The 27,473-nt window shown below is 52.8% G+C and overlaps 1 protein-coding gene across 1 annotated transcript; it reads right to left on the bottom strand.

Moving 5' to 3' along the window:
- Window positions 1-31: 31 nt before the first annotated feature.
- Window positions 32-27,093, bottom strand: SMG5 (SMG5 nonsense mediated mRNA decay factor). Its single transcript, XM_052637422.1, has 22 exons — window positions 26,878-27,093; window positions 23,234-23,332; window positions 22,585-22,708; window positions 21,829-21,985; window positions 19,860-19,949; window positions 18,587-18,676; window positions 17,816-17,894; window positions 13,996-14,121; window positions 13,822-13,890; window positions 13,153-13,361; window positions 12,367-12,504; window positions 11,628-12,227; window positions 9,979-10,154; window positions 8,746-8,821; window positions 8,137-8,312; window positions 6,969-7,127; window positions 4,078-4,137; window positions 3,579-3,738; window positions 3,099-3,189; window positions 2,202-2,276; window positions 1,642-1,780; window positions 32-1,460 (listed from the first exon to the last, which is right to left on the bottom strand). Exons 1-22 carry the CDS (start codon window positions 26,949-26,951, stop codon window positions 1,377-1,379), a joined length of 3,051 nt encoding a protein of 1,016 aa, XP_052493382.1. The 5' UTR covers window positions 26,952-27,093; the 3' UTR covers window positions 32-1,376.
- Between the last annotated feature and the right edge of the window lie 380 nt (window positions 27,094-27,473).

Genomic DNA, 27,473 nt, shown 5'->3' with positions numbered 1-27,473 from the left:
AACTGTACAGAAAGGCACCGGGAGGCAGGGAGGGCTTCAGGGGGTCTTTATTAAGTGATGCTTTAGTCTCAAGTCTCTGCCAGGGACTGGAAGTGGGAGTGACGCCACTCCCCCTAGGCTGTCCCAGACTTGCCTTCTTAGAGGAAGGATGCAGGAAGCCTGCTGTCCCCTGAGAACAGCCTGGGAAGCTGGGCTAGCGCTGGGGTGGGGAACAGCAGAGCTGAGACCCCCCACCCTCAACCCCCAGCCCACGCTACATGTGCAGCCCGAGGTGGGAGGGGCCGAGGCAATCCTGGCCAAAGCCTCCCTCACACAGCCCCGCTCCCGTGGCTCCACTCACAGCCCTGAGCTATTCATGATCTCTGCTCTCACATTCGCCTTGGTTCTCCACAAGCTAGCCCCACGGTTGGCTCCCCCAGGCCTTCAGTCCTGGGGAAGGACAGAAGTAGGGAAGCATGCTAGGGCAGAGGGCGCCCAGCCAGGCAACTTCAAGGGGCCTCTCCTTTCTGCTGCCCATCGGAGTTCAGGCCCCTCCCTCGATAGTTAGGGGGGTGGTGGCCTCAAACTCTGCACCGCTCTCCTCTTACTGGCGCCCCACTCTGTCCCAGCCCACAGCACAACGCACAGTGACCGGGGGCTGGTGGGCACAGGAGCCCTCCCTGGCACACAGGCCCGACTGCCTGCAGCTGCTGCAGGCCTGCTCCCTGCACTGGAAGCTAGAAGCGGGGAGACAGGGAACAAGTGGGGCAACGGTGTGCAGCCCCCGCAGCAGGAGGGGATCCAAGCCCTGCCCTGCTGTCGGTGCCAGCAGCCCCAGGCCCCTCTTCCTTATGAGTCCCCAGGGCTCCAGAGCTGCCTGTCCCTGCAAAGGGGGATGAGAGGGGTGGACAGTCCTTGAGGAGAGGAAGGGTCTGCAGAGAACCACCCAGACACCCGGTGTTACCCAACTCTGCCCCAGGCCCTGAGGGCCCCAACTCCTGGCACCACCCACCCTGCGTTCTGGGGTGAGGAAAGGCCCCTTCTGCTGTCCCTTCCCCTCAGAGGTCCAGGTACCACTCCAATGAAACAGACACCGCACCTGCTGCCTGCCCCTGGGGAAAGCAGGGGGCTGAGGCAGGAAGGCTGGCTAGGGGCCCGCAGGCCTCTCCTGCTCCGAGCACTTTCCTTGCTTTCCTGACGTCGTCTTGGCAACAGGGGGACCCCGCCCTCCCAGCTGGCTCCTGGGCCCTCCCTGCAGCCCGTGTGCAGCTGGGCTTCCTTCCTGTGTGCGTGCGTGAGTCTGCGTGTGGTGGGGTGACTACAGGTGGTGGTCCTGGCTGCCAGGGAGGGCAGGAGAGATCTGGAGTCAGCCCCGCTGCAGGGCCTGGGGCTCAGTTTCAGCCAATCTCCTTCCACTGCTTGTAGAAGTCCAGAACATTCTTGATGTCCACACTGGCATGTGCAGCGGCCTGCAAGGCTGCCTGTGGAATTGGGGGAAGGACAGATGGAGGAGGGCCTGACCTCCTAAATTATGGGTCAAGTCGTTGAGGGGCTGGGGAAGGGGTGGTGGAAGAGGAAAAGGACAGCTGTCTGGTCTGAGGGAGTCGACTCCGGTACCTCTTCCCCATCCCGCACTTCCCCGAACATCAGCCCGTGACCCACCTGCATAGGGCCTGAGAGCGTGCTAGGGTTATCCAGTGGAAGGCCTGTGATGATGGTCACCATGCCGCTCGGGTCCTCCTCACCTGCCCCCTGGGCCAGAGTCAGCTGTTTGCAGCTGTCCAGGATCTTATAGAGTGTCCTGGAGCGGGGAGGGGAGGGGGAAGGAGGGCCAAGTCCCAGCATTAGCACAACCTGAATACCAGATCCCCAGGGCAGAGGGGAAGCTGGGATGGGGAGGGGCCCAGGAGACAGCAAGAGCTAGCAGGCAGCTCGGAGCAGTGGGTTCTGGGAGCTGGCCTGGAGGATGAGCTCCAGGAACCAGGCAAAGATACGGAGAGGGAGGGCCCTGCACCCAAGGGCCTCAGGGCCACAGGGCCTCCAGAGCTGGGGTGACTTCTCACTCCCTCTAGGGTGAGAGCCACAGAGGTGCCTGGCCCCAGGCTGGTCCTGCTGCCTGTGCCTGGATTCCCTGGCCCTGTCTCTCTCTCCTGGGGCATGCCCGCGGAGGAGCAGGGCAGGCAGCGTATCTGGGGTTCCAGGGGCGCAGACAGAAATGTTACCAGGCATCGGCATCCTGCCTCTTCAGCTTATGCCGCTCGAAGCTCTTCCCTGCCTCTCTCTGGCAGCGAATGTACCTGCAGGGAGACGGGAGAGTGGCAGGGGTAGGGGCAGGGGTGGGGGGGTGCCCAGCTCACACAAAGTGGGCCCTTGTGGCACAGAGACCCCGTGTCACGGGAGGGGAAGGGGCGTCTCCCACGTCGCAGGTCCATCTGGAGCCATTCTAAGTGGCTCCCCAGCTGTTGAGCCCCGCTTGTTCCTCCTCCTGATAACATCACTTCTTTGGTTCCTCCCTGGGGAGGAGCTGGGTGGGGAGAAGCAGCGGATGCTTTTCAAGTCAGTGCTTCTGGAGACAAGGTCCAAACAAGAGGGCTTTGTGTGGCTTCCTGGCCAGGCAAGGGCAGATGCAGAGGAGGGTGGGCCAGCCAGCAGAGAGCGGGGAGCTTTCTCCCTCCTCCCAACACCCAGTGCCTAGTCCTCTTCTGGCCCCAAAGGCAGAAGGGCCTGTGCTGGGCTGAGCACCTATACGCTGCCACCCCACCCCCCTGAACCGTGGGAAGCCCCTGGTCAACCTGATCACCTAAAGCAGGAGAAACTCCTGCAAAAGCGCCCAAGGCTTGAGCTGGGGGCTTGCTCCCCTCTCCCCACTGACACTGATGCCATGTTTGCCCCAGAGGCAGATGGACAGCAGGCCAGTACTCCCCAACAGGGCTCCTGGCTCCTCCAATCATTGTTCATTTCAGCACCTAACCCCCGACTAATAATTATATCCTCGGCCTCCTTCCCCAGGCCGTGAGCCAACTGTGAGCAGGGACCACGAGCATGTGTCTTACACAAGGAACACACAGGTGTCTGTGCTGACCTGGGCTCAAGACAGGTCCAGCCAGGCCTGCACTCACCTGTTCCCTTTTTTAAACTCTGCCTCCAGATATCGGATCCCATCCCGGGCCCCTGGGTGTTCCTTCTTCAGCAAATCCAGGCCATCGATCACTGGCGGACATGGTGAGGGTGGGGGAGGACAAAACAGATGAGCCCCGGCTGCTGTGACGTGGGCTCTGCAGAAGCACCCACACTCGCTCCAGGACACACTGCAGCCCCCAGGAGCCCTGAAGGTCTGACTGACCTTCTGCCAACAGTGCACTTGGCAGCTTACCAACTGCTTTCCCTCACATTTTCTCACCTGCTTCTCCCAACCTCCTTGTGAGTCAGGGTTTGACAGAGATGGTCATGCCCCCTTCACAGATGACATGACCGAAGTTGAGAGAGGTGGCTGGACTTGACCCAGGCCACTGTGTGTGAACTGGGCCCAAGTAAGGGTCTCTCGACCCCCAGCCAGATTCTCTTTCAGCCATGTGCCCCGACCTCTCCAAGACACTCACCTGTCCTTGGGATGATGACGATGAAGCGGCCACTGGTGGCCAGCTGACGGATGACAGGGAGGTGGTGGCAGAGGGCCTGGGTGTCGGGGACGAGGTAGGGAGACATTGCTGACTGTGCCTTGGGCTGCTGCAGGCTCCCTTCCAGCTGAGAGACCTCAAGCTGTTGAGAGAAGGCAGGGTCGGGGTCGGGGGGCTGGGTGTGGGCTGGGTGGGGGTAGAAGGCTTCTCAAGATGGCTCTTATGGGACTCCTCCTGCTGCCATTTCTACGAATGGCTTCAGAGGAAACGCAGATAGGAACAAGGGTTAAGAGGAAGAGAAGGAAAAGAGAAGTGAAGGCGGAAGGGGAGCACAAAGGCTCAGTGACAAGTCAGCAGTGGAGGGCAGTCTGTGAGGCTGTGAGGGTAGTCAGGGCCAGGTGGAGGGCCACAGCGGGCGGAGCGGGGGCTTCAGGCGGCAACAGATCAAGAGCAGAAGCAGTGCTGGGCCCTGGCTTCCTACCTGAAGTCGTAGCTGGGCCATGTCTCTCATCAGCCTGTTCCGCCGAGCTTCCTCCTGTGCCTACAAAGGGGAGAAAAAGACAGGTGTTAAGCTTGGGACAAGGCATTGGGGGAACATTCCTTTCTCCAGGGATCAAGAACTCCAACAGGGATCGGGTCTGAAATAGGTACAGCCTTATATAAGTCAACTCTCTATCGCTCCTGCTAAGTGAGGGGGAGGTAGGCGTGGGAGCCAAAATGCCACTCTGGTGCACTCTGAACACCTCCCGTGAGCAGCGCTCGCGCCCAGGGGGAAAAGGCGGGGCCAGCACCTGTCTGGTCTCATCTCTGCCCGCCTCATCCGCCCCTCCTCCCAGGGAACACCATCCATTCCAGGGAACACGAACCCTTCACTTTCTGTCGCCATCCACTTGCAGACTTCTTCCAAAATCTACAGTTGCAGCCCAGACCTCACCACTCCTGAGTTCGAGATGTATATACCCAACTGCCTACTCAAAAGCCCAATCTGCTTCTCCAAAGCTGCTTCTAATCCTTCCATGTTCCCCAGCTTGCTAAATAAACCACCATCTGTCAAGTCAGAAAGCTAACCAGCTTCAACTTTTTCCTCTTTCTCAGCCCCAGAAGTTATCAGCCTCCCAGTCCTGTCGACTGTACCTCCTTAAAAGAAAAAGAAGTCACTCACATCCCTTTGCATCCTTCTATTTTCAAAGCACAACCCTGGCCTAAGCCAGTACCCCCCACCTTGACTATTAAAACCACCTTCTTTCTGCTCTCTGCCTCCAACCCATTTTCTCTGCTGACAACCAAGGAAATCTTTCAAAAACCATCTGTGGTCCACCATGGCCCTGACTAAAAGCCTGTGATGGTCTTCCTTTGTCTTCTAGATGAACATGGTCTAAAGATGAAATTAAGAATGGGGACTTATTCTAGAAGACATGGGGAACCACTAAAGACTCTTTGATGAACAAACTGGCATCATCAGAGTGAGGATTTAAAATAGTAACCTGGGATGTAAGCCTCCTCCTGATCATGAGAAGATGCCAGACAAAGCCACGTGAGGGTCACTCCACAGAGCAGCTGACCAGTACTCTTTAGACGTGTCAAGATCATAAAAGACAAGGAAAGACTGAGGAGACGTTAATAATCAAATGTAACGTGGGATCCTCAGGGGGGAAAAAAAAGAGATTTGTAGGAAAACTACTGAAATCTGAATAAAGCTTGTAGTTGATAGTGCTGCACCAATCCTAATTTCTTAGTTTTGGTAATTATACTATTGGTAGGAAGTGTCCACCTCTTACCCCTCCAGAGTGTCCCCTTTGAGAAACGCCGGTAGAGAAGGAAAGAAGGGAGGCAGGAGACCGGGCGATGGGGAACGAGGGGTTCCCTAACCCAAGCAGACACTAGAGCCTGGAGAGCAGGAGCAGCGGTCCCCTGGCCTGCGGAGAAGCTGAGCTCCCAGAGCAGCTCAGAACAAGGACAGGAGCCAGGCCTTCCGATTCCAGGGCTCTGGCTCAGCCGCCCATACCTCCCCCTGACATTCTGTGCTTCCTTGCCTATAAATAAGGATGCAAGCACCTGAGATGTCACATGCAAGGCAGTGCTGCACATGGAAAACTCAATAAGTGATGGGAGGTGGCAATATGACAAGGAGCGCACTGCTGCCACCCCTGGGAGCTGAGCCCCTCGGGATGGAAACCCTGCCTCGGGTGGAGCAGGATGCAGTCCCAGCAGGCAGTGTGGCCTGGCTCCAGAGTGGCCTGTGGTGTCCAGCAGCACACCAGAGGGGCTCTCAAGTATTCCCCGCCCCCCAGGAGGAGTTTTCAGGAGTTCTAGGCCAAAGGAAATGCCTGCAAAACACTACATTTTCTGATGCTGTGTAACTTCCCCATAATTATTTTTGTAACCCCCCCTTGTTTCCCCCCATGGAATAGGAATAAAAGTCTTAACACAAAAGGTTAGTTTTTAACAAAATGTGCTTGCTTTTAACACAGCAAGGAAGGGAGTTTCTGGGGAGCCAGTGCTCCTTCCCATCTGCAGGAAGGGGGTGCTCAGAGGTAGGGGAGCCTGTGGCTGGGGAAAGGAAGAACATGGGGGAGGAGACTGGCTTGAGACGAGGAAGAACTGGGCTCTCCAAGACACACGGGCTGTTTGCTGTGCCAGACACCACCACCCCAAATGTGCTGGTGCCACTGAGCCGGGGGAGGACAACACGCCAGGGCTGTGCAGGCCCCACTGCAGAGCCCGGACGGCTGCTCACAAAGCATCAGCGCCACAAGACACAGGCCTGTCTCGTCACAGCTGTAACCCCCAGGCCTAGACTACTGATACAAAGCAGATTCTCAGTGAGTATCTGTAGAATGAATGACTGAATGGAAAAGAAATCACACAGGCCGCCTCCTACTCTGGGGCTCCTGTGGGATGGGAGGTTCCTGCATGGTGTTTGATGCAGGAACCTCAGTCAAGGAGCATCTGCTGAGCACACACACTGCATAACACAACATGCAAAGTGCCTGACATTCACTACCATGCCTTAGTCACCACAACCCCATAAAGCTGATTCTACTATTCCTATGTAACTGGTGAGGAAACAGGTTTAGCAAGGTTAAGTGACTTGCTCAATTCAGACTGGGGGGTGACAGAAATGGCCCTCATCCCCCAGTCAGACTAGACACAGCGGCGGTGCCAGGCTGCCCCTGCTCACAGCCCCTCTCACCCCCTATCTCTGCCCTAGTTCTCTGCCTGCCCTCTGGTCCCCCTAGGCTCGGTCTCCCTTGCCCTGGCCCCAGCAACCAGGTTCTTCAGTCAAGGGCCGCAGGATGCCTGAGCCTCTGGCCATGGTTTCTCAGTGAGCCCGTGGGAGCAGAGAGAACAGGGAGGGGCAGCCTGACTCACCATGCGGAACTGGGCCTGGGCCTGCTGCAGCAGGCTCTCCTGCTCAGACTGGGCGGTGCTGACAAAGATGCCGACCTCTGCGTTGAACTGCAGTATACTGCCTTGCAGGCGGGCAACGAAGTGGCCAAAGCTGCGTATGCAGCATATCCGCACGACTGTCTGTGGAGACACGGGAGCCAGCCTGGCTGAGCAGGGTCCTCCAGGCTCACCTGCCCCCGCCTGGGCTCCTTCCTCCTCCCCTCCCCGCCCTCCACCAGTCCAGCCCCCTCAGCAACATGGGCTCCCTGCAAAGGCTTGGGGTGTGTAGGGAGAAGAGGAGCAGCGAGGCCCAGACCTGTAGCTACCAGAAAGAGAGTGATCACGTAGGGGGAGGAGACTCTGAGAAGGACTGGGGAAGCAGGACTCAGGGCGGAGAAGAGAGCGAGCGACAAGGCCACCTGCTGGGAGACACGAGACCTGGGTTCTCATGCATCTCTCTCCTCTAGGGCCCGATCCTCACGTGTACAGCGAGAAGACAAACTACGTCACCATTTCAACTTGTGTTCTTGGTCAGCAAAACCCTTCTCTCCCAACCAAACAAAAATCTTAATCTAGAGTGCTAAAATATAAAACAGAGTATAAAGCCAACCTGCTCTGGCTGGAGAAGGAGAAGCCAAAGGGGCTGTGTGTGCTGTGTGTGTGTGCCTGTGTGCATGGTGCTGGTACGCCAGTCCACTTGGCTTCCCTCTGCTGCCCCCAGACGGCCCATGTGGTGACACAAATTCAAGGGTGAAAGTCACTGGACTAAATAGGCAGCAAATTCCCTTCCAGCTCCAACTTTCTCTGTTTGCTAGTCAGCTTAGAGGAGGCTGGGCTCAGAAGAGAAAAGAGAGCAACAGAGATTTTAAAGCCCTAATAATTTACTTGTTCTGTCCTCTCCAAAAGGTGGGGGGAGAGGAAGATGGCTTGTTCTACAAGGGGAGACACTGGATGGACATCCTGCCAAGAGTGACAGGAAGCCCAGATGGTTCAGAGTGAAAAAGGACTCAGACCTGCAGCCAGGGACATGCTCTGTGTCTGGATGGAAGGGGCGCCAGCCTGCCCCCCACCCCCACCCCCAGCCTGAGCTCCTGCTTTGTTACCAAGTCTTCAAAGACAAAGCCTGTGGCACGGGGAGTGACAGCCTCACCTCCTCTAAGGTGCTGAGCAAGAGCCGAGCTGTATCAAAGCTAAAGCGTCTGTGGGCCGCCCGGAGGGGAGGCAGGTTGCGAAGTGCCGTGTCCTCTGGGAGCAGCAGGCTAGATGGGAGGTCAGGCAGTTCACAACCTTCAAGAAGCTCCTGGACCTCAGCACACAGGGCCAGGCCTGGGGAGAAAACAGGACACATGAGACCCCTGCACTGTGGGAGCCCCCAGTCAGAGGGACACAGTGCTTCCCACTGGGAACTCCCAGGCAGGATATACTCCTTGGACAGAAGGTGGGGAGAGATGCGGGGAGGAAAGGAGAGATGGTCCAGAGGGCCATCAGGCAGAGCTTTAGGAGACCAGAACTGGAAGGGTTAGAGAACCGCTCTGCAAGCACACTCCCTGGTGGCCCAGGCCACCTGCCCACAGCAGGGCAGCGTCGGGGCAGGGAACGAGAGAAGCCCAGACCACAATGACTGCTGTGTGTTAGGGAGGTGACGCAGTGAATCGCATTAACCTCCTTACCCTAAGCACCAGGTTACCAGGATGGGGGTGGGGGAGTCCGTGGGCCAGCGAGGGAGAGGGGAAGGGAGGGCAGTGCCAGGGACTCTCACCAGATTCTTGGAGTTCGCCAGCAGCTGGCAACAGGTTCAGCAACACAGACAGGCGGTTCCACAGACTTTGAGAGCTCTTGAGAGAGAGACACAAGAGGAAGCCTTTAGCTGGGGCAGGGCTGGAGGCTGGCAGTAAACAAGAAAAGCACTAGATCTGGGAGGTCTGGGGCTATGGTCATGTGCCTAGAAGCGCTGACAAAAAAATGAACACAAGTGGGGCTTACAGGGGACTTGGAAAACAGGGAGGAATGGAGAAGGGGAACCCTGAAGCTTCAGTGGACTTCATCAGCAGTGAAGGCTTTGTGAAAAGGCAAGGTGTGAAACCACAGAAGAGCTCTCTGGTTCGTGGTAGTGCAAAAAGCTACAGCACTGAAGCAGCGTCTGTCTGTCTAGCACAAACTCCTCCTTTCAGCCCTCCAGGTGCACGCGCTGGGCCAGCTCTCTGGGGAAGCAGCCTGAACCGCCATCTTCACTACACCACTCTCGATGACTAACAGTGACTAACTAGCTGTTGTCAGGCACAAGCACACACCCCAGGGTGTGCTTGGCCCTGACCTAAACTCTCTCTTCCAGGGAAGAGGGTGACCGACAGGGAAAAGGGTCTTCCACAGCAGGTAGGTCTGCTTCTGGAATAAAACCACACTGAGGAAAAGCCTCAGAACACCAGAGGCTTGAGATGAAGACTCTGAACCTGAGAAGGGAAGAAGGCCGCCATCAACCCAGCCAGCCTGCATGGAAGCCCACCTCTGACACTGCTCACTCCAGCTGCAGAACTCTTTTAAGCCATTCCCTTGCCCGTAGCAGCTGCACCTCGTCTGTGCACCCCACCACCGCCTAGTCCCATCTCTCTTGTTGCCACGCTTTGCCCTCTCTTTTCTCTGGGTGCGGATGTTCACCTACCAAGGTTAACCCTTGAACATGTATTTTCACCAACATTACTCACTATAGCCGGCATTATGCCTAGCGCTGGGGACACAAAGCCGAATAAGCAGCTCTCTCACTTTCCCAGTCCACAGGACTTGTATCCCAGCCCAGGCCACAGGCTCTGAGGGCAATGGTCACGCCTAAGCCTAGCCTGTAAAAGCATTAGGAGCCAGCACAGAACAGGTGCCTCACAATAACTTTTGTCTTGCCCAGCCCAGCTGAGGGGATTCCCACGCCCCACTGTGGCTGGCCCAGCCCTCCCCTCACACCCTGAGAGCTAAAGAGGGCAGTGGGTGTGGAGTGACGCACCTGCGCACACACAATGATGAGGTCGGGGTTGGTCCGCAGCCAGTCCAGGAAGACTTTCACGGCAGGGAGCAGGCCTTCGGCCATCAAGACCTGCAGCTTCTCCTGGATGCTCCGCTCATTCCGAAAGGAGCGCCCACTGGACTCGCTTCCCTCCGACTCCGAGCCCTCTTCAGAGGCTGGGAGTGGGAGACAGAGAACTGGGATGAGCAACTAGCAGACACACGGCAACAGACTTCGGCTCTCTGAGAGGGGCGTGCGCCCACCTGCCTGGACTCTTCTGAAGAATTCTGATGTGAAAAGAGAGGAATGAGATTCCAGCCTGATTTCTCTAGGCCCACTGATTGCTTTTAAGCCAAGAGCCTCGTGCCTTTTAAAATACGAGCTAACTTGTGAGATCTACAGCTACTCGCTCAACTGACACCTCTGATGTGCTCATTCTGTGCCAAAGGCAGGGCAGGCAGTCGGAAAGGAGCTACCGGTAGGGTGACAAAGGGTACAGAATTGAACACTACTTCAGCTCCCGGCTCTGCAAGCCTGCAGGTTAGAACACGACGCAGGCCACACTTCCCCTCTGAGCGTCAGCTTCCGCGTTTCTTCTACTCATTCAGTGGTTCCTAAGTCCCAGCACTGTGCCAAGCCCTGCCTTTGGTAATGGGGATTCAGCAACAGACAAAACACGGACTGCCCTGCCCTCAAAAGGCTCGTGGTACTGGTGGGCAAACGTACAAGCCAATGGACAGCATCACTTGAATGGGAAAGCGCTGGAAGCTGTGGAGGTGTAGAAGCTACAGGAGGCCACAGGAAGCCGGCCCTTGGAGGACTCCCAGACCAAGTACGTATAAGCCAAAATCTAGAGGGCGAGTGAGACTCAGCCAAGCAACACACTCAGAGCAAGGGAGGGAAAGCATGTTCCAGGATAAAGGAGCACTGCACAGCAGCTTAGCAGGACAGCATTCAGAAGAGGGGTGCTGACTCTCCCACCACAAGACTGCCGTGGGAACTTCCCTGGGGGTCCAGTGGTAAAGACTCAGTGCTTCCAATGTAGGAGGCACGGGTTCAATCCTTGGTCAGGGAACTAAGATCCCACATGTCACAAGGTCTGGCCATAAAAGCTAAACAACAACAACAACAAACTCGTAAGAAAAAAAGACTGCCATGAAAGTTAAATAGGCCAAGACCCTAAAAAGTGCAGCCCAGTGCTTGCACAGGGTAGACGCCACAGACGCTCGCCACCGCTGCCCAGGCGCTCCCTCTGCACCTCAGGGGAAGGCCCTCAGGAGGAACGCCTTGTTCTAAGCCACCTGCCCTCCTAGTGGGTGCTGGTTTTTCTAGTTTCCAGGAGCCCTGGAAGGACCTGGGACAGCACAGGAGAAGTTATTGCTACAGTGTTGTGTGGGGAGGAAAGCCCCAAACCCATAGGGCAAGGTGGGAATGGGACCACAAAATCAGCTGGGAGTTGAGAATGAGGAAGTGAGCAGGAGAGGGGATCCCTAGGGAAAAGCTCCTGGGCCACACTATAGGCAGAGGCTGGAAGCCAGGCAGCAAGGGTAGGGATGAGAAGTACTCGGAGACAAGAGCAGCCTCTCTCAGGTAAGTGCTGACAGTAGAGGTGTGGACCAGAGCAGGGCGACGGACAGAGGCCCACGCACCTGGCTCTGAAGGCCTGTCCACATCCCCGTTGACACAGCGCCTGAGGCTGGCCGAGGCGGCTGCTTCGGTGGTGGGCTGGAGGAGCAGGTTGCTGAAGGTGGGGGCCAGTCGGAAGCAGCGTTTGGTCTGGAACATCTGGGTGGACATGGCTTGTAGATTGCTGGCAATGCTGGCCTCGCTGGGGCCCAGAGGGCCATTGAGGGATTCAGGAGCCTCTGACCTGGCCCGAGATGGCTCCAGGGCTGGGGACCGTGTCCCGTCCTCATCCTCCATATCTTCCAGGTCTGATCGGGACTCCTGACTGTTCATTTCTGAATCTGTCTCAGCGTCAAAAGCTGTTCCTCCACCTTCAAGACTCTTGTCGGAGCCACTGTCTGAGCCCTCACTGGCCCGGGCCGAGTCATGGCTTGAGTCCGAGTCAAAGCCTTCACTCAGGTCACTGTCATCACCTGCTTTGGGCGGGTGGCGGCGGCGGCGGAGGCAGGAGAGGCGGGAGAACTTCCGACTCTTTCTGACCTCACCCTCTGGAGGTACTACAGGAGGCGGCTCAGGACCCGGCTCCTCCTCCTTCTCCAAGGGTTCCTTGGACTCCAGTTCATCTGCGGAAAGAGGATGGTCAGCACTGGGACACCGGCAGGTGTTGACAGCCCCTCACCCCGCCACACCTATGTCCCCCTCCCATGATCCCCACACCCCATGCTAACCATTCCACAGCCACAGCCTCCCCCATCCCTGCACCTGCGCCGTCACTCTGGAATGCCGGGACGGGATTCTCGCCCTCTTCCAGCTCAGCTTGCAGCCGGATGTTGACGTGATTGACGAGGTGGGAGAAGAGGGCCAGGGTGAAGGCGATGGCTGCACTGTACTGCTTGGACCCTAAACCCAGGGAAGCCAGTGTTAGGGGCTGAGGCCTGAAGAGTAGGAAGCACCACTGACTTCAACCCCATCTCACCTGTTCTCAACTCTCCCAAGGATTTAATCACCTCCAAAACCTTTCTCTAAGGTAAAAACAGATTTCTCAGGTCTCTGCTCTCCCATCCTGTAATGTGGAATGTGCCAGCTAATCCTGCTCTCTCTCGTCCCACCTCATCCTCCCCAGCTCTGACGGGTTCACACAGGCCCCTCCCCAAGCACGTTCACACCCAGTCCCGTCTCTCCCTCCCTTCCATCCGACCTTGCTCTACGTGTACCTCTGGCAGAAACTAACTGCCCCCGGCCCCACTGCCACCAAGCCTGAATTCCGTCTGGATCAACAGTTAAGCTTCTCAACAACTCTGTCTGCCTAGGTCCCAGACAAGGCTGCGTGCGTCTGTGGGTGTGGGAGGGTGGAGGGGGTGGGACCAGGCTGCTGCCTTTGTCTGTTCACGAGGAGCTCCTTCAGGGCTCTCTCCTACAGCCAGCCAGTGCCGCAGGTAGTGAAGGGACGACTTGTGGGAGCAACTTTATGGGTAAGGAGCTGCAGAGAAGGGCAGTGAGGATCCCAGAAGCCAGGGGGAGAGAAAAGAGGGACGCAGGGAGAGTTACCTGCTCTCTTCAAGCTGTGCACCCCCATAAGGCAGATGATGACCATCTGAAAGATGAGAAGGTCCGGGAGGAAAGCATATCCACTCTCATACTCCTCCTCATCCTCACTGGCCAGGCTGAGGTTGGGTGAGGAGGGCAGGTAGAAGAGACAGAGGTTGAAGTCCTCCAGGACTGACTGGCAAAGGGACGTCAGCTCTGAGTCCACGGAGCTGTGGAAGCGCAGGAGCAATGGGAGGTCAGTGATGGGGGCTGGGGCAGGCACAAAGAGCTGGGAGTTCAGGATTCAGAGAAAAGACTATGGGATCCTGCAAGGGAGACTTCAGAGAGGAGGAGGGGGACTCAGTGCTGGCTGATCTCTAAAGCAGACAGAATAACACGGGAAGGGCACACATACAGTGGAAGGGATGTGGGTGGGCTTCCCATTCGGCCATTCCTTCAACTTCCAGTAAGCGCCCAATCTGCCAGAGGGTGAGCCACCCAGAGAATGGGCATGGAACCTAGGGTGAGACAGTGAGGGATGCCGAGAAAGGACTAACCAGCTAAAGAATTTCCAATCGAGAGACAGAATTCACCAGCCCACTCCCTCCTCTCCAAGTCCCCTGCCATAAAGAAGCCACTGTGGATGGGGCTCCCAGGACACAGTTCTTGCTCACACTCTCTTCTACTCACCTGCTTTTGGGCTGCAGGAGGCTTTGCAGATACATAAAGTTCACCAGCAACCTCTTAATGTCTTTACATCTGAAATGAGAGGAGCCCAAGGTAGATGGCGAACAGCTCCAGAGTCCCTGTGGTCCTACTGTACAAACTGCAGAAGACCCCCCTCTTCCCACAGGCCCCACTCACCGCTTCTTGCTGGGAGAGAGTTTCCGAGTCTCACACTTCTTCAGCTGGTGGTACATTTTCGCTGCCTTGTCATACAGCCGCTTGAGGTTTCCATAGGCCCCCTCAAAGGACACTTCCGACTGAATGCTGAAGGAGACAGAGGTGAGCTACTGAGTCTTGGCAGAGGAGGAGAGGGGAAATGTCAGTCTTCCAGGGATTTAGAAAGCACTGCTTTTCTTTTAAATATTTGTTTCTGTACTTGGCTGTGCCAGGTCTTAGTTGTGGCGTGTGAGATCTAGTTCCCCGAGCAGGGACTGAACCTGGGCCCCCTGCATTAAGTGTGGAGTCTCAGCCACTGGGCCATCAGGGATGTCCCAGGAGCACTGTTTCTAGTATATACAGGCGGCCCCCAGCCGCCTCTTTCACGTACAGACTGAGGGTGAGAACTATCTTTCCTAACAAAAACACACACATACAACTTTCAGATTAATCAGAGTAATGACAACATCTGTATCTCCTCTGCATCCAGGTATGGGACAATTAATCCCATTCAATGTTACAAACATAGTCACCATTGCTGAAATACACTATTTTTCATCTTTTTAAAAGCAGAGCACTTAACAGGCAGCATTTAATAAGCATTAAGGATATTTACGTATTCTATTTTCGTTAATCTTCACAATATTCACTCAAATGCAAATATGTACTGAGCACCCCACTGTCAGGCACTGCACCCTACTACTGCCCATTACAGACAAGGGGATGAAGCCCGAGAGGTCGAGTATAGTGCAAAGGCCACGCAGCTGAACACAGTGCAGCCCCATCTCCAGCCCAATCTGCCCCACCACAAAGACTAACAGCATGCCACACTTTTTTAAATGTCTTGTTTTTTGAAATGTCTTTTAAAATTTTTTATTATTTTATTTGTTTCCTCTGGTCATGCCCCACGGCATGTGGGATCTTAGTTCCCCAAACAGAGATCGATTCTGTGTCACTGGACCACCAGGGACGTCCCTGAAACATCTTTTAACTATAAAAAGCAAGGTATAGAAAAGAAGAAATACACATTAGAGGTGAATTAAATACAGCTATAAATTTTTTGATATTCCTCCCACTGAGAAGTGGGTTCTACGTCACCTGCCTTTCAACCTTGGCAGGGGGCGGGGGTGGGAGACCACGGCCACTGAAACGCTTTGGCCGAGAAAGCACTGTGGCAGTGACGCCACCAGTTTCCAGGCCCAGGCCGTAAGAGACGGGCGGACCCTAGTTTCAGGTTTCTTGGGCCATTATTCGCTGTTGGGAGTCCTGAGCCACGATGTAAGAAGTCCATCTACCTTGAGCAAGACACCACATGGAGAGGCCCCAAGACTAAAAGGAGAGGGAAAGGGGTCCAGATAAGCCAGTTCTCCAGACACATCAGACACCAGAGCAGCCGAATACCACTGCCTGACCCTAGACAGTGCCACCAGGGGGAGGCCACCCAGACTGAGCCTAGGCAAGTGCCCAGCCCACGAAACATGAGACAGAATTGTTTAAGCACAGTAGAGGACCTTAGTGGGCACCTCCCAAACCTGGAGGTACGTGGCTCTCTTTGCAAGTGACTCACCCTAAATCAAAATTATGAATGTGATACGGGATCCAGGACAAGTAAGGGGGGCATTCCCTGGAAGGCATACAAGGAATGGGAAAGACGCAACGGGAGGTCAGAAACCTGGTAATCATACGGAAGAATAAGCACACAAATGATAAACGCGGGAGAAGGTGAAAGAAAGCTAACCCCGTTACACTGTTGGTGGAAATGTAAACTGGGGCAGCCGTTATGGAAAACAGTATGGGATTCCTCAAAACACTAAAAACAGAGTTGCCTTATGATCCTGCAATCCCACTCCTGGCTGTATATCCAGACAAACAATAACTCAGGCAGACACATGCACCCCTGTGCTCACGTGCGCGTACTAGGTTGTTCTGGCTGCGCTTAACTCTGCGGAACCCTACGCACTGTAGTCTGCCAGGTTCCTCTGTCCGTGGGATTCACCAAAAAAACGCAAGAATACTGGAGTGGGTTGTCATGCCTTTCTCCAGGGGATCTTCTTGATCCAGGGATCAAACCCACATCTCTTACTTCTCCTTCATTGGCAGGGGCGTTCTTCACCTCTGGAGCCATAGCAGCACTGTTTACAACAGCCGAGTCATGGAAGCAACGTAAACATCCATCTACAGCTGGACGAGTGGAGACAGGCGCACGCCTACTGTGCTATGTAACGGACTGCTACTCAGCCATAAAAAAGAACGAAATAACGCCATGTGCAGCAACATGGAGGGAACCAGAGATTACCATGCTGAGTGAAGTCAGTCAGAAGAAGACAAATACCACAGGATGTCACCTGTACGTGGAGTCTAAAATATGCCACAGATGAACTTACCTATGAAACAGAAACAGACTCACAGACCTGGAGAGCAGAACTGTGGTTGCCCAGGGAAAGGCGGGGGAGGGGTGGATTGGAGTTTGGGGTTAGCAGGTGCAAACTATTACATCTAGAATGAAGAAACAGGTCCTGCTGTGCAGCACAGGCAACTATACTCAACATCCATCCTGTGGTAAACCATGATGGAAAAGCCTGTAAGACCGGACTTCCCTGGTGGTACCGTGGAGAGCAATCTGCCTGCCAATGCAGAGGACACGGGGTGTGATCCCTGGTCCAGGAAGATTCCACACGCTTCAGAGCAAGTACGCCCCGTGCCACAACTGCGGAGCCCACACACCGAAAGCCTGAGAGCCACAACTACTGAAGCTCACACACTCTAGGGTCCAGGAGTCACGCCTACTGAGCCCACAGGCTGCACCTACTGAGCCCACACACCGAGAGCCTGTGCCCCACAGCCGGAGAAGCCACCGCAACGAACAGTCCAGGCACTGCGACTAGGGAAAGCCTGCACGTGGCAACAGACCCGGAGCAACCAAAAATAAAGTTTTAAAAAGGTATATATAACCGAATCACTTTGTTGTACAGCAGAAACTGATCCAACATTGTAAATCAACTATACTTCAGTTTTAAAAAATAAAAATAAAAATACAGTGGATGGGAGGCCAGTCTGTACTGATCTAGATAAGGGCAAATATTTATTGATACTGAAAACAGGTTTCCTTGACCAGGTGAATCAAGGACCACAGCCTGGAATTCTACGGCAGAATTAGGTATCATAATTTACACTTCAGTAGTTTATCATTTAACCTATAAGACCACCTTACTCCCTTTGGGCTTTGAAAGCCAATTCACTATGTAACTACTGAGAATGATTTGGCTTCTCAAGTAGACTCTGGCCCTGATTAGGTGGCAACAGTGAGTTTCCTGGCAGTTTATGTCTCACTAAAATTTAATCAAAGGCTTTCTCATTTACCTATCAGTCTCATGTCCGTTTGGTTATGGTGACTTAGTAAACTAAGTCTAACCAACTTTGGGTGCCCTGAAAAAATTGTGTTTTGTTGTTGTTGTTTTTTAATTCTAAGAAATAAGACAATTTTGAAGTTCTTGTCAGAGGTTACTTTGGTACGATTTTACCAACTCTATCCAATTTATCTCTTTCTTCAGGAAGGTAGCTATCCTGTTAGATTTCATGATAGCAGACAGCTACATTAGCTGCCCAAGTGCCTACAAATCCAGGCGGCTGTGCGAAAAGCAGCAGGGCTGCCAGGAAGCAGGGCCCCTGAGGAGGGCACCCTAATCTCACCATTCTCCCATCTATCTTACTCAGGAGCTAGAGAAGGGAGAACGGAAAGAGAGAAAACAAAGCAGGAACTGTGCAGATGTGAAAGCTGGGAAAAGAGCTGCCAAATACTCACCAGCGCAGGTAGCAATACATGGCTTCCACATTGTAGTACTTGCTGCCTGCAAGGGTGCCCAGCTGGTTGAAGGGCATTCCTGGAGAGAAAGAGGAGTCACACAGTCTGTGGCCACAACACTCACCGAAAGCTGCCAGGCCCAACCCATGCTAAGCATCAGAGAACTCATGTGGAGAACAGTGGCTCTGCAGGAGACACTGGTCTCTCGGGGGATCAGCAGCTAACCTTGTTCCTCCAGAGGGTCACTGATTCCAGACTCATGTCCTGTCAGTCTAATCCCACCTGGCCCTCAGGGATTTAGCACTGATGGGTGCCACTCCTTCAACAGCAGCTGCGGTTCTTCCAACACTGACTCAGCTCCTGGAACCCTCTCACCTCGGCTCAGTCTCTTGCCTCTGAGCTCTCCTTCTGACATGCTAGTCCCCATCCCTCCCTGTAATTTATCCTCATCTCTTCCCTCACTGTGCCTCCAAAGTGGCAGCTAAAGCACAGTCTCCTCTTTCTACAGACACCAGAGATGAGGAAGCCGTCTTCTCTCCCTTCTTTTCTGCCTCCTTCCCTCTTAGTTCAAGACTCTCCCATTTCTCTTCCTCTTCCACCATCTTCTGAGTGTGCATTACTTGGGAAAGAATTCAGAACCAAGGTGAAGTATGAAAGAACTGAGTGAGGAGGACCTAGGGGGAAGTGAGTATGCCTGCCTGCCATCTCAACACTGTTTTCCTCTTAGAAAATGCTGCTGGGTTGGGAGGCCCCAGTGGGGGGTCCACTTACCAATCTGAGGAGCTACTGACAGGGCTTGGTAGTAAAATCTCTCAGCTAGCAGCTCAGTGTCTACGCCAGCTAGTTCATTCTGATACCGTGCTGTAAGGGGGGGGGGGAAGAAAAGAAATACGGTAATCCCATGCTCAGAAAACACCTCCCCTAGTCTGGAAGTCCACTCTAGAGAGCTGTAATAGGAGCCTGAGAGGAAGATACCTGAGCTAGAAGGCAGGCTGTCTGGGTCTCTGGCACATTTGGAAGTCTACATGACTATGGGCAAATTGTTCAACTCTTCCTTGCTGGTAGGTCCAAAATGTAAAGAATATTTAGTGTTTGTAAAGAGGCTCTTCTTGATTATCTCTTCCCAAGGAAGGGGAGCTACAGCATATATTAATGCTTGAAATAACTTCTGTTATTTGGTTCTGGAATTCAACTGCTCAGTTCTAGAGAGAAGACATTACTAATGACACCAGGTCAATCTACTGTGAAACAGCTGATTCTGTGTATGTGTGTGCCCACACGCGCCTGTGTCTGCTCACTCATGTTCTACTTTTTTCAACCCTATAGACTACAGCCCACCAGGCTCCTTTGTCTACGGAAATTTTCCAGAAAAGAATACTGGAGTGGGTTGCCATTTTCTCCTCCCTTTCTCGACACAGGAACTGAATCCATGTCTCCTGTACCTCTTGCGCGGTCAGACGGACTCTTTACCGCCTGGGAAGCCCGATTCTCCCTGTGCCCCTACCTGTAAAGGGTGCAGGAGTGGGATAAGGGCAGGGAGAGGCGCCTCAGGTCTATTACAGACAATGCATCCAAAAGCCACACACCAGGAGCCTAACAGGACTAGAGGTCTTTATCCATCAGGATTAGTGACTCAGGGGGCATAGAGCAGGAGTCCTTCTCCATTCTGAGAAACATACTTCAGGTAGGTAAGTCCTCCCTGAGGTCTAACCGTAATTCCCCTAGGAATGTATGAAAAGAAAACTCCAAAAGAGAAGGACATCAAATTAAAACCTTCCAAACTTACTACTAAAACCAGGTTATCATCCTGACTTTCTTAAAGCACAAACACATTTTTCCCTTCTTCTTGCGTTCACTCATCCTTTGACTCATGGAAGAACAGTGAAGAGAAAGAAACACTGAACAGACTGGAGGGGAAAAGTTATCAGAGCCCAAACTCCTCCTCCTGCCATCCAGTCGCTTAAAGGGTGGGACCAACAATCTGAACGGCTGGAGCCTGTCCTGGAGCCCAAAACAGAGAAAAATGAAAGGTTCTGATTCTTACACAAATCCCCCAGGTACACTAGACATCGGTGGCATGCCATCTGTGCCCAATCCATCTCCTTCCCTGAGGCAGACACTGGCTTCTTGCATCCTGAGAAAGAGAGAGAGAGAGAGGTTTATAAGCCCATTCCTCTGACCTTACCTCTGGAAAACACCTTTCCTAGGTGGAGAATGGAGATCAAGAATCCAGGTCTAGTTTTGGAGCCCAGCCTTATGGGGCAGAGATGACGCCCATCCAAGACACAAGCTCACAGGTGGGCAGAGATAGGGACACAGAGGCTCCTGGGTAGGAGTCATTCACTGGACAGGATGGAACTGGAAGAGATGGTCTAGGGTCCTCAACCTAGGACAGCTGCTGGGGGAAAGGTCATGTGAAAGGTCATCACAGGAAGGTTAATAGAAAGGAAGAAGAAGTGAAAAGTCAAGTGTAAGTATAGTTGTGGGTGCCTTGGGGAGCCACTCCCCACCTAAAGGTAAAAGGTTTGGGTAAAGATGGGAAACTTGCCCAGGAAGAATGGCATATGGATGCGGGCAAAGGAAATGCTCCTGGCTTCCGCCTGGCGGAGGAGCTCATGGAGAAGGCAGCCTCCTGAAGAGCCTATCTGTGGAGGAGACTTGTCTGGGCTGAGGACAGGTGGTGGCACAGAGCACAGTCGCCGGGGCTCTCACCCCTCCCTTTATCCGGGCAGCCCTGGGACTGCAAAGAGCTTCAGCTATTTGGGAGGCAGTTCTATGCGCTAGGCACTGATCTAAGTGTACCACAAGGCCGACTGAAGTGATCCTCAAAGCAACCCCAACGAGTAGTTCCTCTTATTCCTTCCATTTTACAGGTAAAGAAGTCAAAGTCACGTAACAGGTAAGTGACAGAGTTGGGATCCAAATGGCAACCTGGCTCCAGAGACCATCCACGTATCCCCTCCATTTTGCAGACACTCTCCTAGGTATGCAACTCCCACTCTGAGAAGCCCTTCCCGATATTTACTATAGAAGCATTGCTGAGTTGGCTGAATGAGAAGTATCTATAAGGAGATAAAGTTGTTTGGGGAATTAATTCTTTGAGGTAAGGGTTCGTCATCCTCGTTCAGGCTATGGACCCTCCTGTCAACCTCATTTGACACCTGTGAATTCTGCCTTGGGTTAACCTTGCTCTATTTTTGGCCGTGCAGCTTGTAGGCTCTTAGTTCCCTGACCAGAGACCGAACTCAGGGTTCTGGCAGTGAAAGTGCTGAGGCCTTACCTCTAGACCACCAGGAAACCCCCCACTGTTTTGTTCTTAAGTGTTTCAAGTGGAGAGTGCCTTCTGATCAGAGAATGCTGCCACACAGTGGCACAGACATAAGCTCCATCTCTGACCCAGAACGTCTTTCTGCTGGTGAGGGGAGGGGAAGGGGGCTGGGGGAGGGCAGGAGGTATGAAGAGCAAGGGGAGATGGAGGGAGCAGGAAGAGGGAAGGAGCTCCAAAGGACAGTCAAACTGAAGAGAAAACCATCAACTAGAAAAGGAGGTAAACCATGGCTCCAGTACCTCAGAAAATAAAAAAGAGATCTGCACTATCTTGAAAGACTGTCCATGATTTTCCCAATATTTCTAAATACTTGAATCCTTTCATCAAATACTAGGAAACAATCTCTAAAGTTAAAAGAACGTGCCAGTCAAATCCAACTGGGAGAAAAAAAATGCTATCAATATCATCTTCCAGTGCCAGACTTTCTCTAGATCATTCCATCCCTCCCACTGGCTCTACATCAGTCTATAACCCCAAACTAAAGAGGCCTCTCTCTTTGCTTAAGATCTTTACCCCAACTCACATGCTTATTTGGTTAAATCCAAATTTCATGAAGCATTTGTATGTCTTCTAGAATCTTCACAGCTTGGCTGGGTCACAAGGTACATAGCTACTGAGGGATAAGAAGGCCAAAGTAGAAGCAACCCAGCTCGCTCCTCCAGCCCACCTTTCAGATCTCACTGACCTATGAGGGGGTCGGTGACGTGGGTCCAGTCGATGCAGCACTGCAGTTCCAGCTGGTAGTGAGACTGGATGTAGAGAAGGAGATGCTGGTAGAAGCCTATCCCAGCAACCAGGTGAGTCCTGTAGGCACATTCCAAGGTACTCCGGCTGTGGATATGCTGGAGATAGGGAAAAAGAAGCGGCCAGTTAAGCAGCAAGATCAGAGCTCTGCTCCCCTGTCCCTAATCATACTTACCTCACTGAAGAAATAAGCATATCTTTTTGGCTCTGGAAACTGGATAAAGTCTGGAACTTTACCCACCTCTCCTCTTACTCACGAGTCACCCCTATACCCTTAGATCTCCTTCTCTGGTCTCCTTCCTGGGGTCAGGCTTCCCTCCTCTCCTAATCCTAATTCTACATGACTCCCTCCCTCCTCTCTATCTCTTCCTTGATATCCCTACCTACAGCCATGCTCTGGGCCAGTTGCCTAGCTGTCTTTTCATTCCTTAGCTTCCCCTCTTTAGACCAACTTCTTTCCAAGCTCTACGACCTCCTCTTGAAAAGCAAAAGTTGCTCAATTGTGTCTGACTCTTTTTGACCCCACGGACTGTAGTCTGCCAGGCTCCTCTGTCCATGGAATTCTCCAGGCCAGAATACTAGAGTGGGTAACCATTCCTTTCTCCAGGGGACTCTTCCCAACTCAGGGATCCAACCCAGGTCTCCTGCACTGCAGGCGGATTTACTGTCTGAGCCACCAGAGAAGCCCTCCACTTACCTTTTTGTTAGTCTTGATAAGCTGGATAACTTCGTAGTATACCTTTCTCCACAGTAGCTCCTCAGCCTTCCTCCCATAGTCCACCGGGTGCAGGAACATAAGCTTGACGCAGAGCTCACGCAGCCTATGAGGATGTAGAGAAGCATGAGAGGGACTGGCCATCCCTTCGTGGGGGACACAAGAACTGAGGGCAAGAAGGCACCTGCCAACACCCCAACTGACAGACATCTGTGTCTCCCATTAGACATCCAGGCTCACTCAGTAGGACACAAGACAAGCAGTCCTAGAAGGCAGTGGAGCCCCAAAAGATACAGGCGGGAGCAGTAAGAATCTTAACAGTCTTCATCTTCTTCCCTTGCACCGTTCTCTCCTTTCCACTCGGCCTCTGTATCTCTTTCTTTCCTTCCTTATGCAGTACAGTCAATTCCCCCAACTCAAACACCACTCTAATGGCACCAGTCTGTTACATACAGAAGCTGCAGAAAGTGAGGGATCCCCTCTCCCTCTTAGGAAGGCCAGAGATGTCACAGACCATTTATGTACCATGAAGTCAGGAGGTAAGAGAGAACATGTATGTATATGACAGAGTTTCAGGTGGACAGGAAAAGAGAAACTCTAAGGATGTGTAGTTTATAGAGTCTCAGCTTACTTGTTCCTCAGGCTAATGTTCTCCGGTTTGAACACTTCTTGATAAGCGGTTTTGTTGCAAAGGATGAGGTCAAGTCGATGCACAGCCTCCACCACAGCCCTGCAGGGAATTACAGGCAAACAGCCCTTGAGCCATGCATCTGGTCCATATACTAATCTCATAGGAAAAGCTACAGAATTAGGGGCAGGGAAACCAAATGGCTGCAGGTTGAGCTCCATTCAAAACAAGATGAACAGAGCCTCCATCTTGATACAACCACCCCCTCAGAAGATGTCTGGCAATGCTGAAGACATTTTTGATTGTCACAACCCTGGGGAGGGGAAGGAGAGGCGCTGCTACTGGCATTTAGTGTGTGCTGCTAGACACCCCACAATACATGCGACAGTCCACCATCACAACTGTCATGCTGTCAACACTGTCAAGGTAGAGAAACTCTGATATGGGAAGGCAGGCTCTCTCAATGGAAACAGCACAGGTTCTGATGCCAGGCAGAAAATCTAGGGTTTGAATCTGGCTGTGTCTTACTAACTCTATAATTTTGGGTGAAATGACCTAACCTCTTTAAGGCTTAGTTACCAATTTATAAAAATGGAGACAAGAGTAGTTACCGCAAAGGGCTGTTGTGAAGAGTAAATGAAATAATTTAAATACAGCATTGGTATATAGTGAGCATGTGATATATATACTGGTGAAATGAATTATTATTATTAAAAGGCTGACTTATTATCAGACATAAAGGAAAAGCATTCCTAACATAAAATTCCGTTCTGCAATAATGGGGTAAGAGAAAGGGGAATGAGAGTGTCCCTGAAGTTCTTAAGGTCTCCTGGATTCTGCTGAAGGAAACAGTTGTTTTAATATAGAGTATAGTCTCTAGAATCAGACGGCCTGGGTTCAAATCCTAGCTCTACTTCCTACCAGCTATACAGTCCTGGGTCAGGTATTTAACTTCTTTATCTCAGTCCTCTCATCTATAAAATGGGATTAGTAACATCACTTATTTTGTGTAGGTTAAATTAATTAATACATAAAGCATTCATAACAATGCTTTGTACACAGTAAGTGTTTAGTAAGTATCGGTCTTCATCCTGAGGAGGATATTCCAGGCCTTAAGAGAAAAGTTCAGGGCAACTCTGCAATGGATGGCCAAGAGGTACCTAATCATCATCTCTGGAAGGGAAAAACCCAGAGGATGACAGACAGCAGCTGTGAGAACAGATGAATCAGGCACTGCTCTTGGACACAAAACAACCGAAAAATAGTGAGTTACAATTCCTAAAATAGTCCAAAACTGATTCAGAATACTGAAATGTGCTCCTGGGCCAGGAAAAAGTGGGCCACAGCAGGCTAGCATCTTGTGGCGGCTCAGTCGGTACCCCTAAAAGCTGTCCTGTACTTGGGAAGTGATCACCAACACCCAGCTGAGTGGGTGGGATGGTAATCAAGGCCTTCTCAAAGACAATCCTAAGAGCCCAGCATTTCTCCAAACACCTCCTGGGCTGCCTAGAGATGGAAGACAAGCTCTTTTAGCCAGCCAGGCCCTCAATGCCAAAGGCAGCACCAGGCTGCCATCAGTGATATGCCAGTTTAGTCCCCAGGAAAGGGCCATGCACAGATCTGGGGTGGGGGGGTGGGAGGACGTAGTTTTCATGGACAGGCTCCACAGCCTTCCTTAAGATTCTCAGTTCAAAAAGGTTAGTAACCACTACTCCAGGGAGTTCTAATTGCAAACTCTTAAACCTTAGAGGACTCCACACTTTCTTCTACATTTCCCATCAGACCATAAGCTCCTCCATTAAATTGTAATCTCATTTAGAACAAAAACTGCAAAAACCAGTCTTGTGTCTCATTTACTACTGTAATCTTAGGTGAAGCACAGTGTTAAAAAAGAAAAACATGTTTTAAAAAAATTTTTAAGTAGTTAAAATTTGCCTAATTATTAATAATTGGTGCTTGCATCCCTTTTCCAGCTGCCTTTTCTGAGGGGCTTCAAAGATTTCAGAATTTCATTTCTATAAACAGATTGTGGGAATTTCCCAAATTTACAGAAGCTCCAATGCCAGTTTCATAGCCCGACAACATATTTACCTTGGGCCGAGAAATCAAACCTTCTTCCCCCAGTTCTTCCCACCAATCACCACTGCTATAATAAACGATAGAAAGAGATGTGCTGCCTCAAATTTCCACCCTACCCAATGCCAACAACACACAATCACCGGCAGAGAGACCCCTGTGCACACATGTAAGCCACACATGCAAACATATCAGCTTAAGTCAGTCAGTTCTGTGAGGGCAGTGGCTTGAGAAAAAACAAGATTTGAGAATGATAAGAAGGATGACCAAAGCCATTTCCGAAAACTGGAGACAAGTGAGGAATCTCGCAGACACTGCCCACGCTCTGTCTGACAGGCAGCACCGACACTCGGCAGCATGACGAGGCACACGTGCCACCCCAGTCTCTTCACCCGCCCGGAGACTGCTTGGGGCAGCCCACAGTGGGAGCCCAGAGGCTGAGGGCTTGGATCACATTTCTATTTTTGGAGCAGCCGATACTCCCCTGGCCTCCTGGCTTAAGAAGCCAGACCAGGCAGGATGCCTACACAAGGGAGGAAAAGACAGCATGCTCTTGACTCTTTCCCTGCCAAGATGGGGCCCGTGGCTCTGACGGTAGTCTTCTCATGCAAACACCTCTGGTTCCAGAGCCTTAGCCAAATGAAAACCCCAAACTCTTAACTTCCTAGTAGAAAGTGGAAAACTCAATTTGGTCTCTATGTGTCATTCTATTTTTGATCCACATCCAGAACCCATGTTCTAGCTGCCCCACACAAAAATATCCTCCACTCAGCGGGAAATGTTCACCCTGGCCTGTTTCCAACAGAGGGCTGAAAGGCTGAATGAAGATGTTAAGAAGCGTGAGTGGCACTGTGGAAATGAGAAACCAGGAATGGAGTTGCCTGGCAAGAGACTGCAGTCATGAGGCTGGAAGGAAAGCAAGGCTCAGGAGTCCCCAGATGCCTGGAAATGGGCTCCGATGACCTATGAAAACTCTGGACTCAAAGTCCTTCACCTCCCTTCCAGTCTAACACAAATAATCTTACAGCCTCTTTATTTTCATTCAGATTCCCAAAACTTGGAGCGCTAAGAGACCTAAACGCCTATCAAATCCAGATCTCTCCTTTTAAGGATGAGAAGACTAAGGCCCAAGGTCACACAGTGAACGGCAAAGCAAAGACCTCTCTCGATTTCAGTCCAGGGCTCTTCCCTGTAAATCCTTACAGGGTTCTAAGCACTATTCCCTTCCGGGTTTTTCTCCCATCTGTGACCCCACGCTCACCTTCTCAACCCCCGCAGTCCCCAATTTCCACCTTCTTACCCCAAATCCGTAAAGCTCGGTGCCCGTCCCAAGCTCACTGCGGAAGAGATTCCCTCCACGTGCTTCCCTCGCAACCTCCCACCCACCCAATTCCTTCTTTCAGCTCAATCCCGGGTTACGCGGCCCCGCCCCCTTTGCTCCCTCCAAAATTGCACCCTCTTCCCTCACCCATAACCCTGCCCGGCACCGGAGCCCGCCCGTCCGGGAGGCCCCGCCTCTCGCTGTCCCCCACTTCCCTTGGCGGCTGCACTCACGCCGCGGCCCCTCTCACCGGTAAAGCCGCTTAGTGTGGAGGACCTTTGCTTCGGGCTCGCTGCTCTCCCCTGTGGGGGGGCCTTGGCTCATGATGCCCGGGCCCAGGGGCGGCTCCCGGTCACAGGCCCCCGCCACCCACCGCTACTGCCACCACTGCTGTCTCCGGCCGTAGCCGCAGCCGCCACCGCCGCCGGCCCTGCTCGGCCGCCATCGCTGTGAGGCGGCTGACCGCGACAGCTCCTCCTCCGCCTGCCAAATCTCGCGATAGCAGCTGCAGGTGGCGGGCCAGTGGCCTGCCGCTACCAAATCTCGCGAAACTCTTTTTCCCTCCCGGGAAGTTGCCAGAACTAACTCTGGGCAGCCTCGCCTCTTTCCGGCTTCGGTGAGCCCTTGCGAAAAACTTTATTGACACAGCTGCCAGACAACAAGCAGTGGCCTCTGCGGCGAGGGTGCTGAGGCTAAGCTGGATCTGGGCAGATGGGCTCACAGCTAGGAGCATGACTTTGCTTTGTCCGACAGTGGTCATTGGTCCATCCGTTTGAGCAGAGCCTCTTTCAGATTGCTGGATAGAATGACTCAAATGCTCCCCTTTTCCCTATTAAACAAAAAACG

The sequence above is a fragment of the Budorcas taxicolor genome, chromosome 3 (assembly GCF_023091745.1).
Source record: "Budorcas taxicolor isolate Tak-1 chromosome 3, Takin1.1, whole genome shotgun sequence".
NCBI lineage: Eukaryota > Metazoa > Chordata > Mammalia > Artiodactyla > Bovidae > Budorcas > Budorcas taxicolor.
Note: the sequence above shows the minus strand (reverse complement) of the source record. Positions and strands in the feature narration are given on the sequence as shown.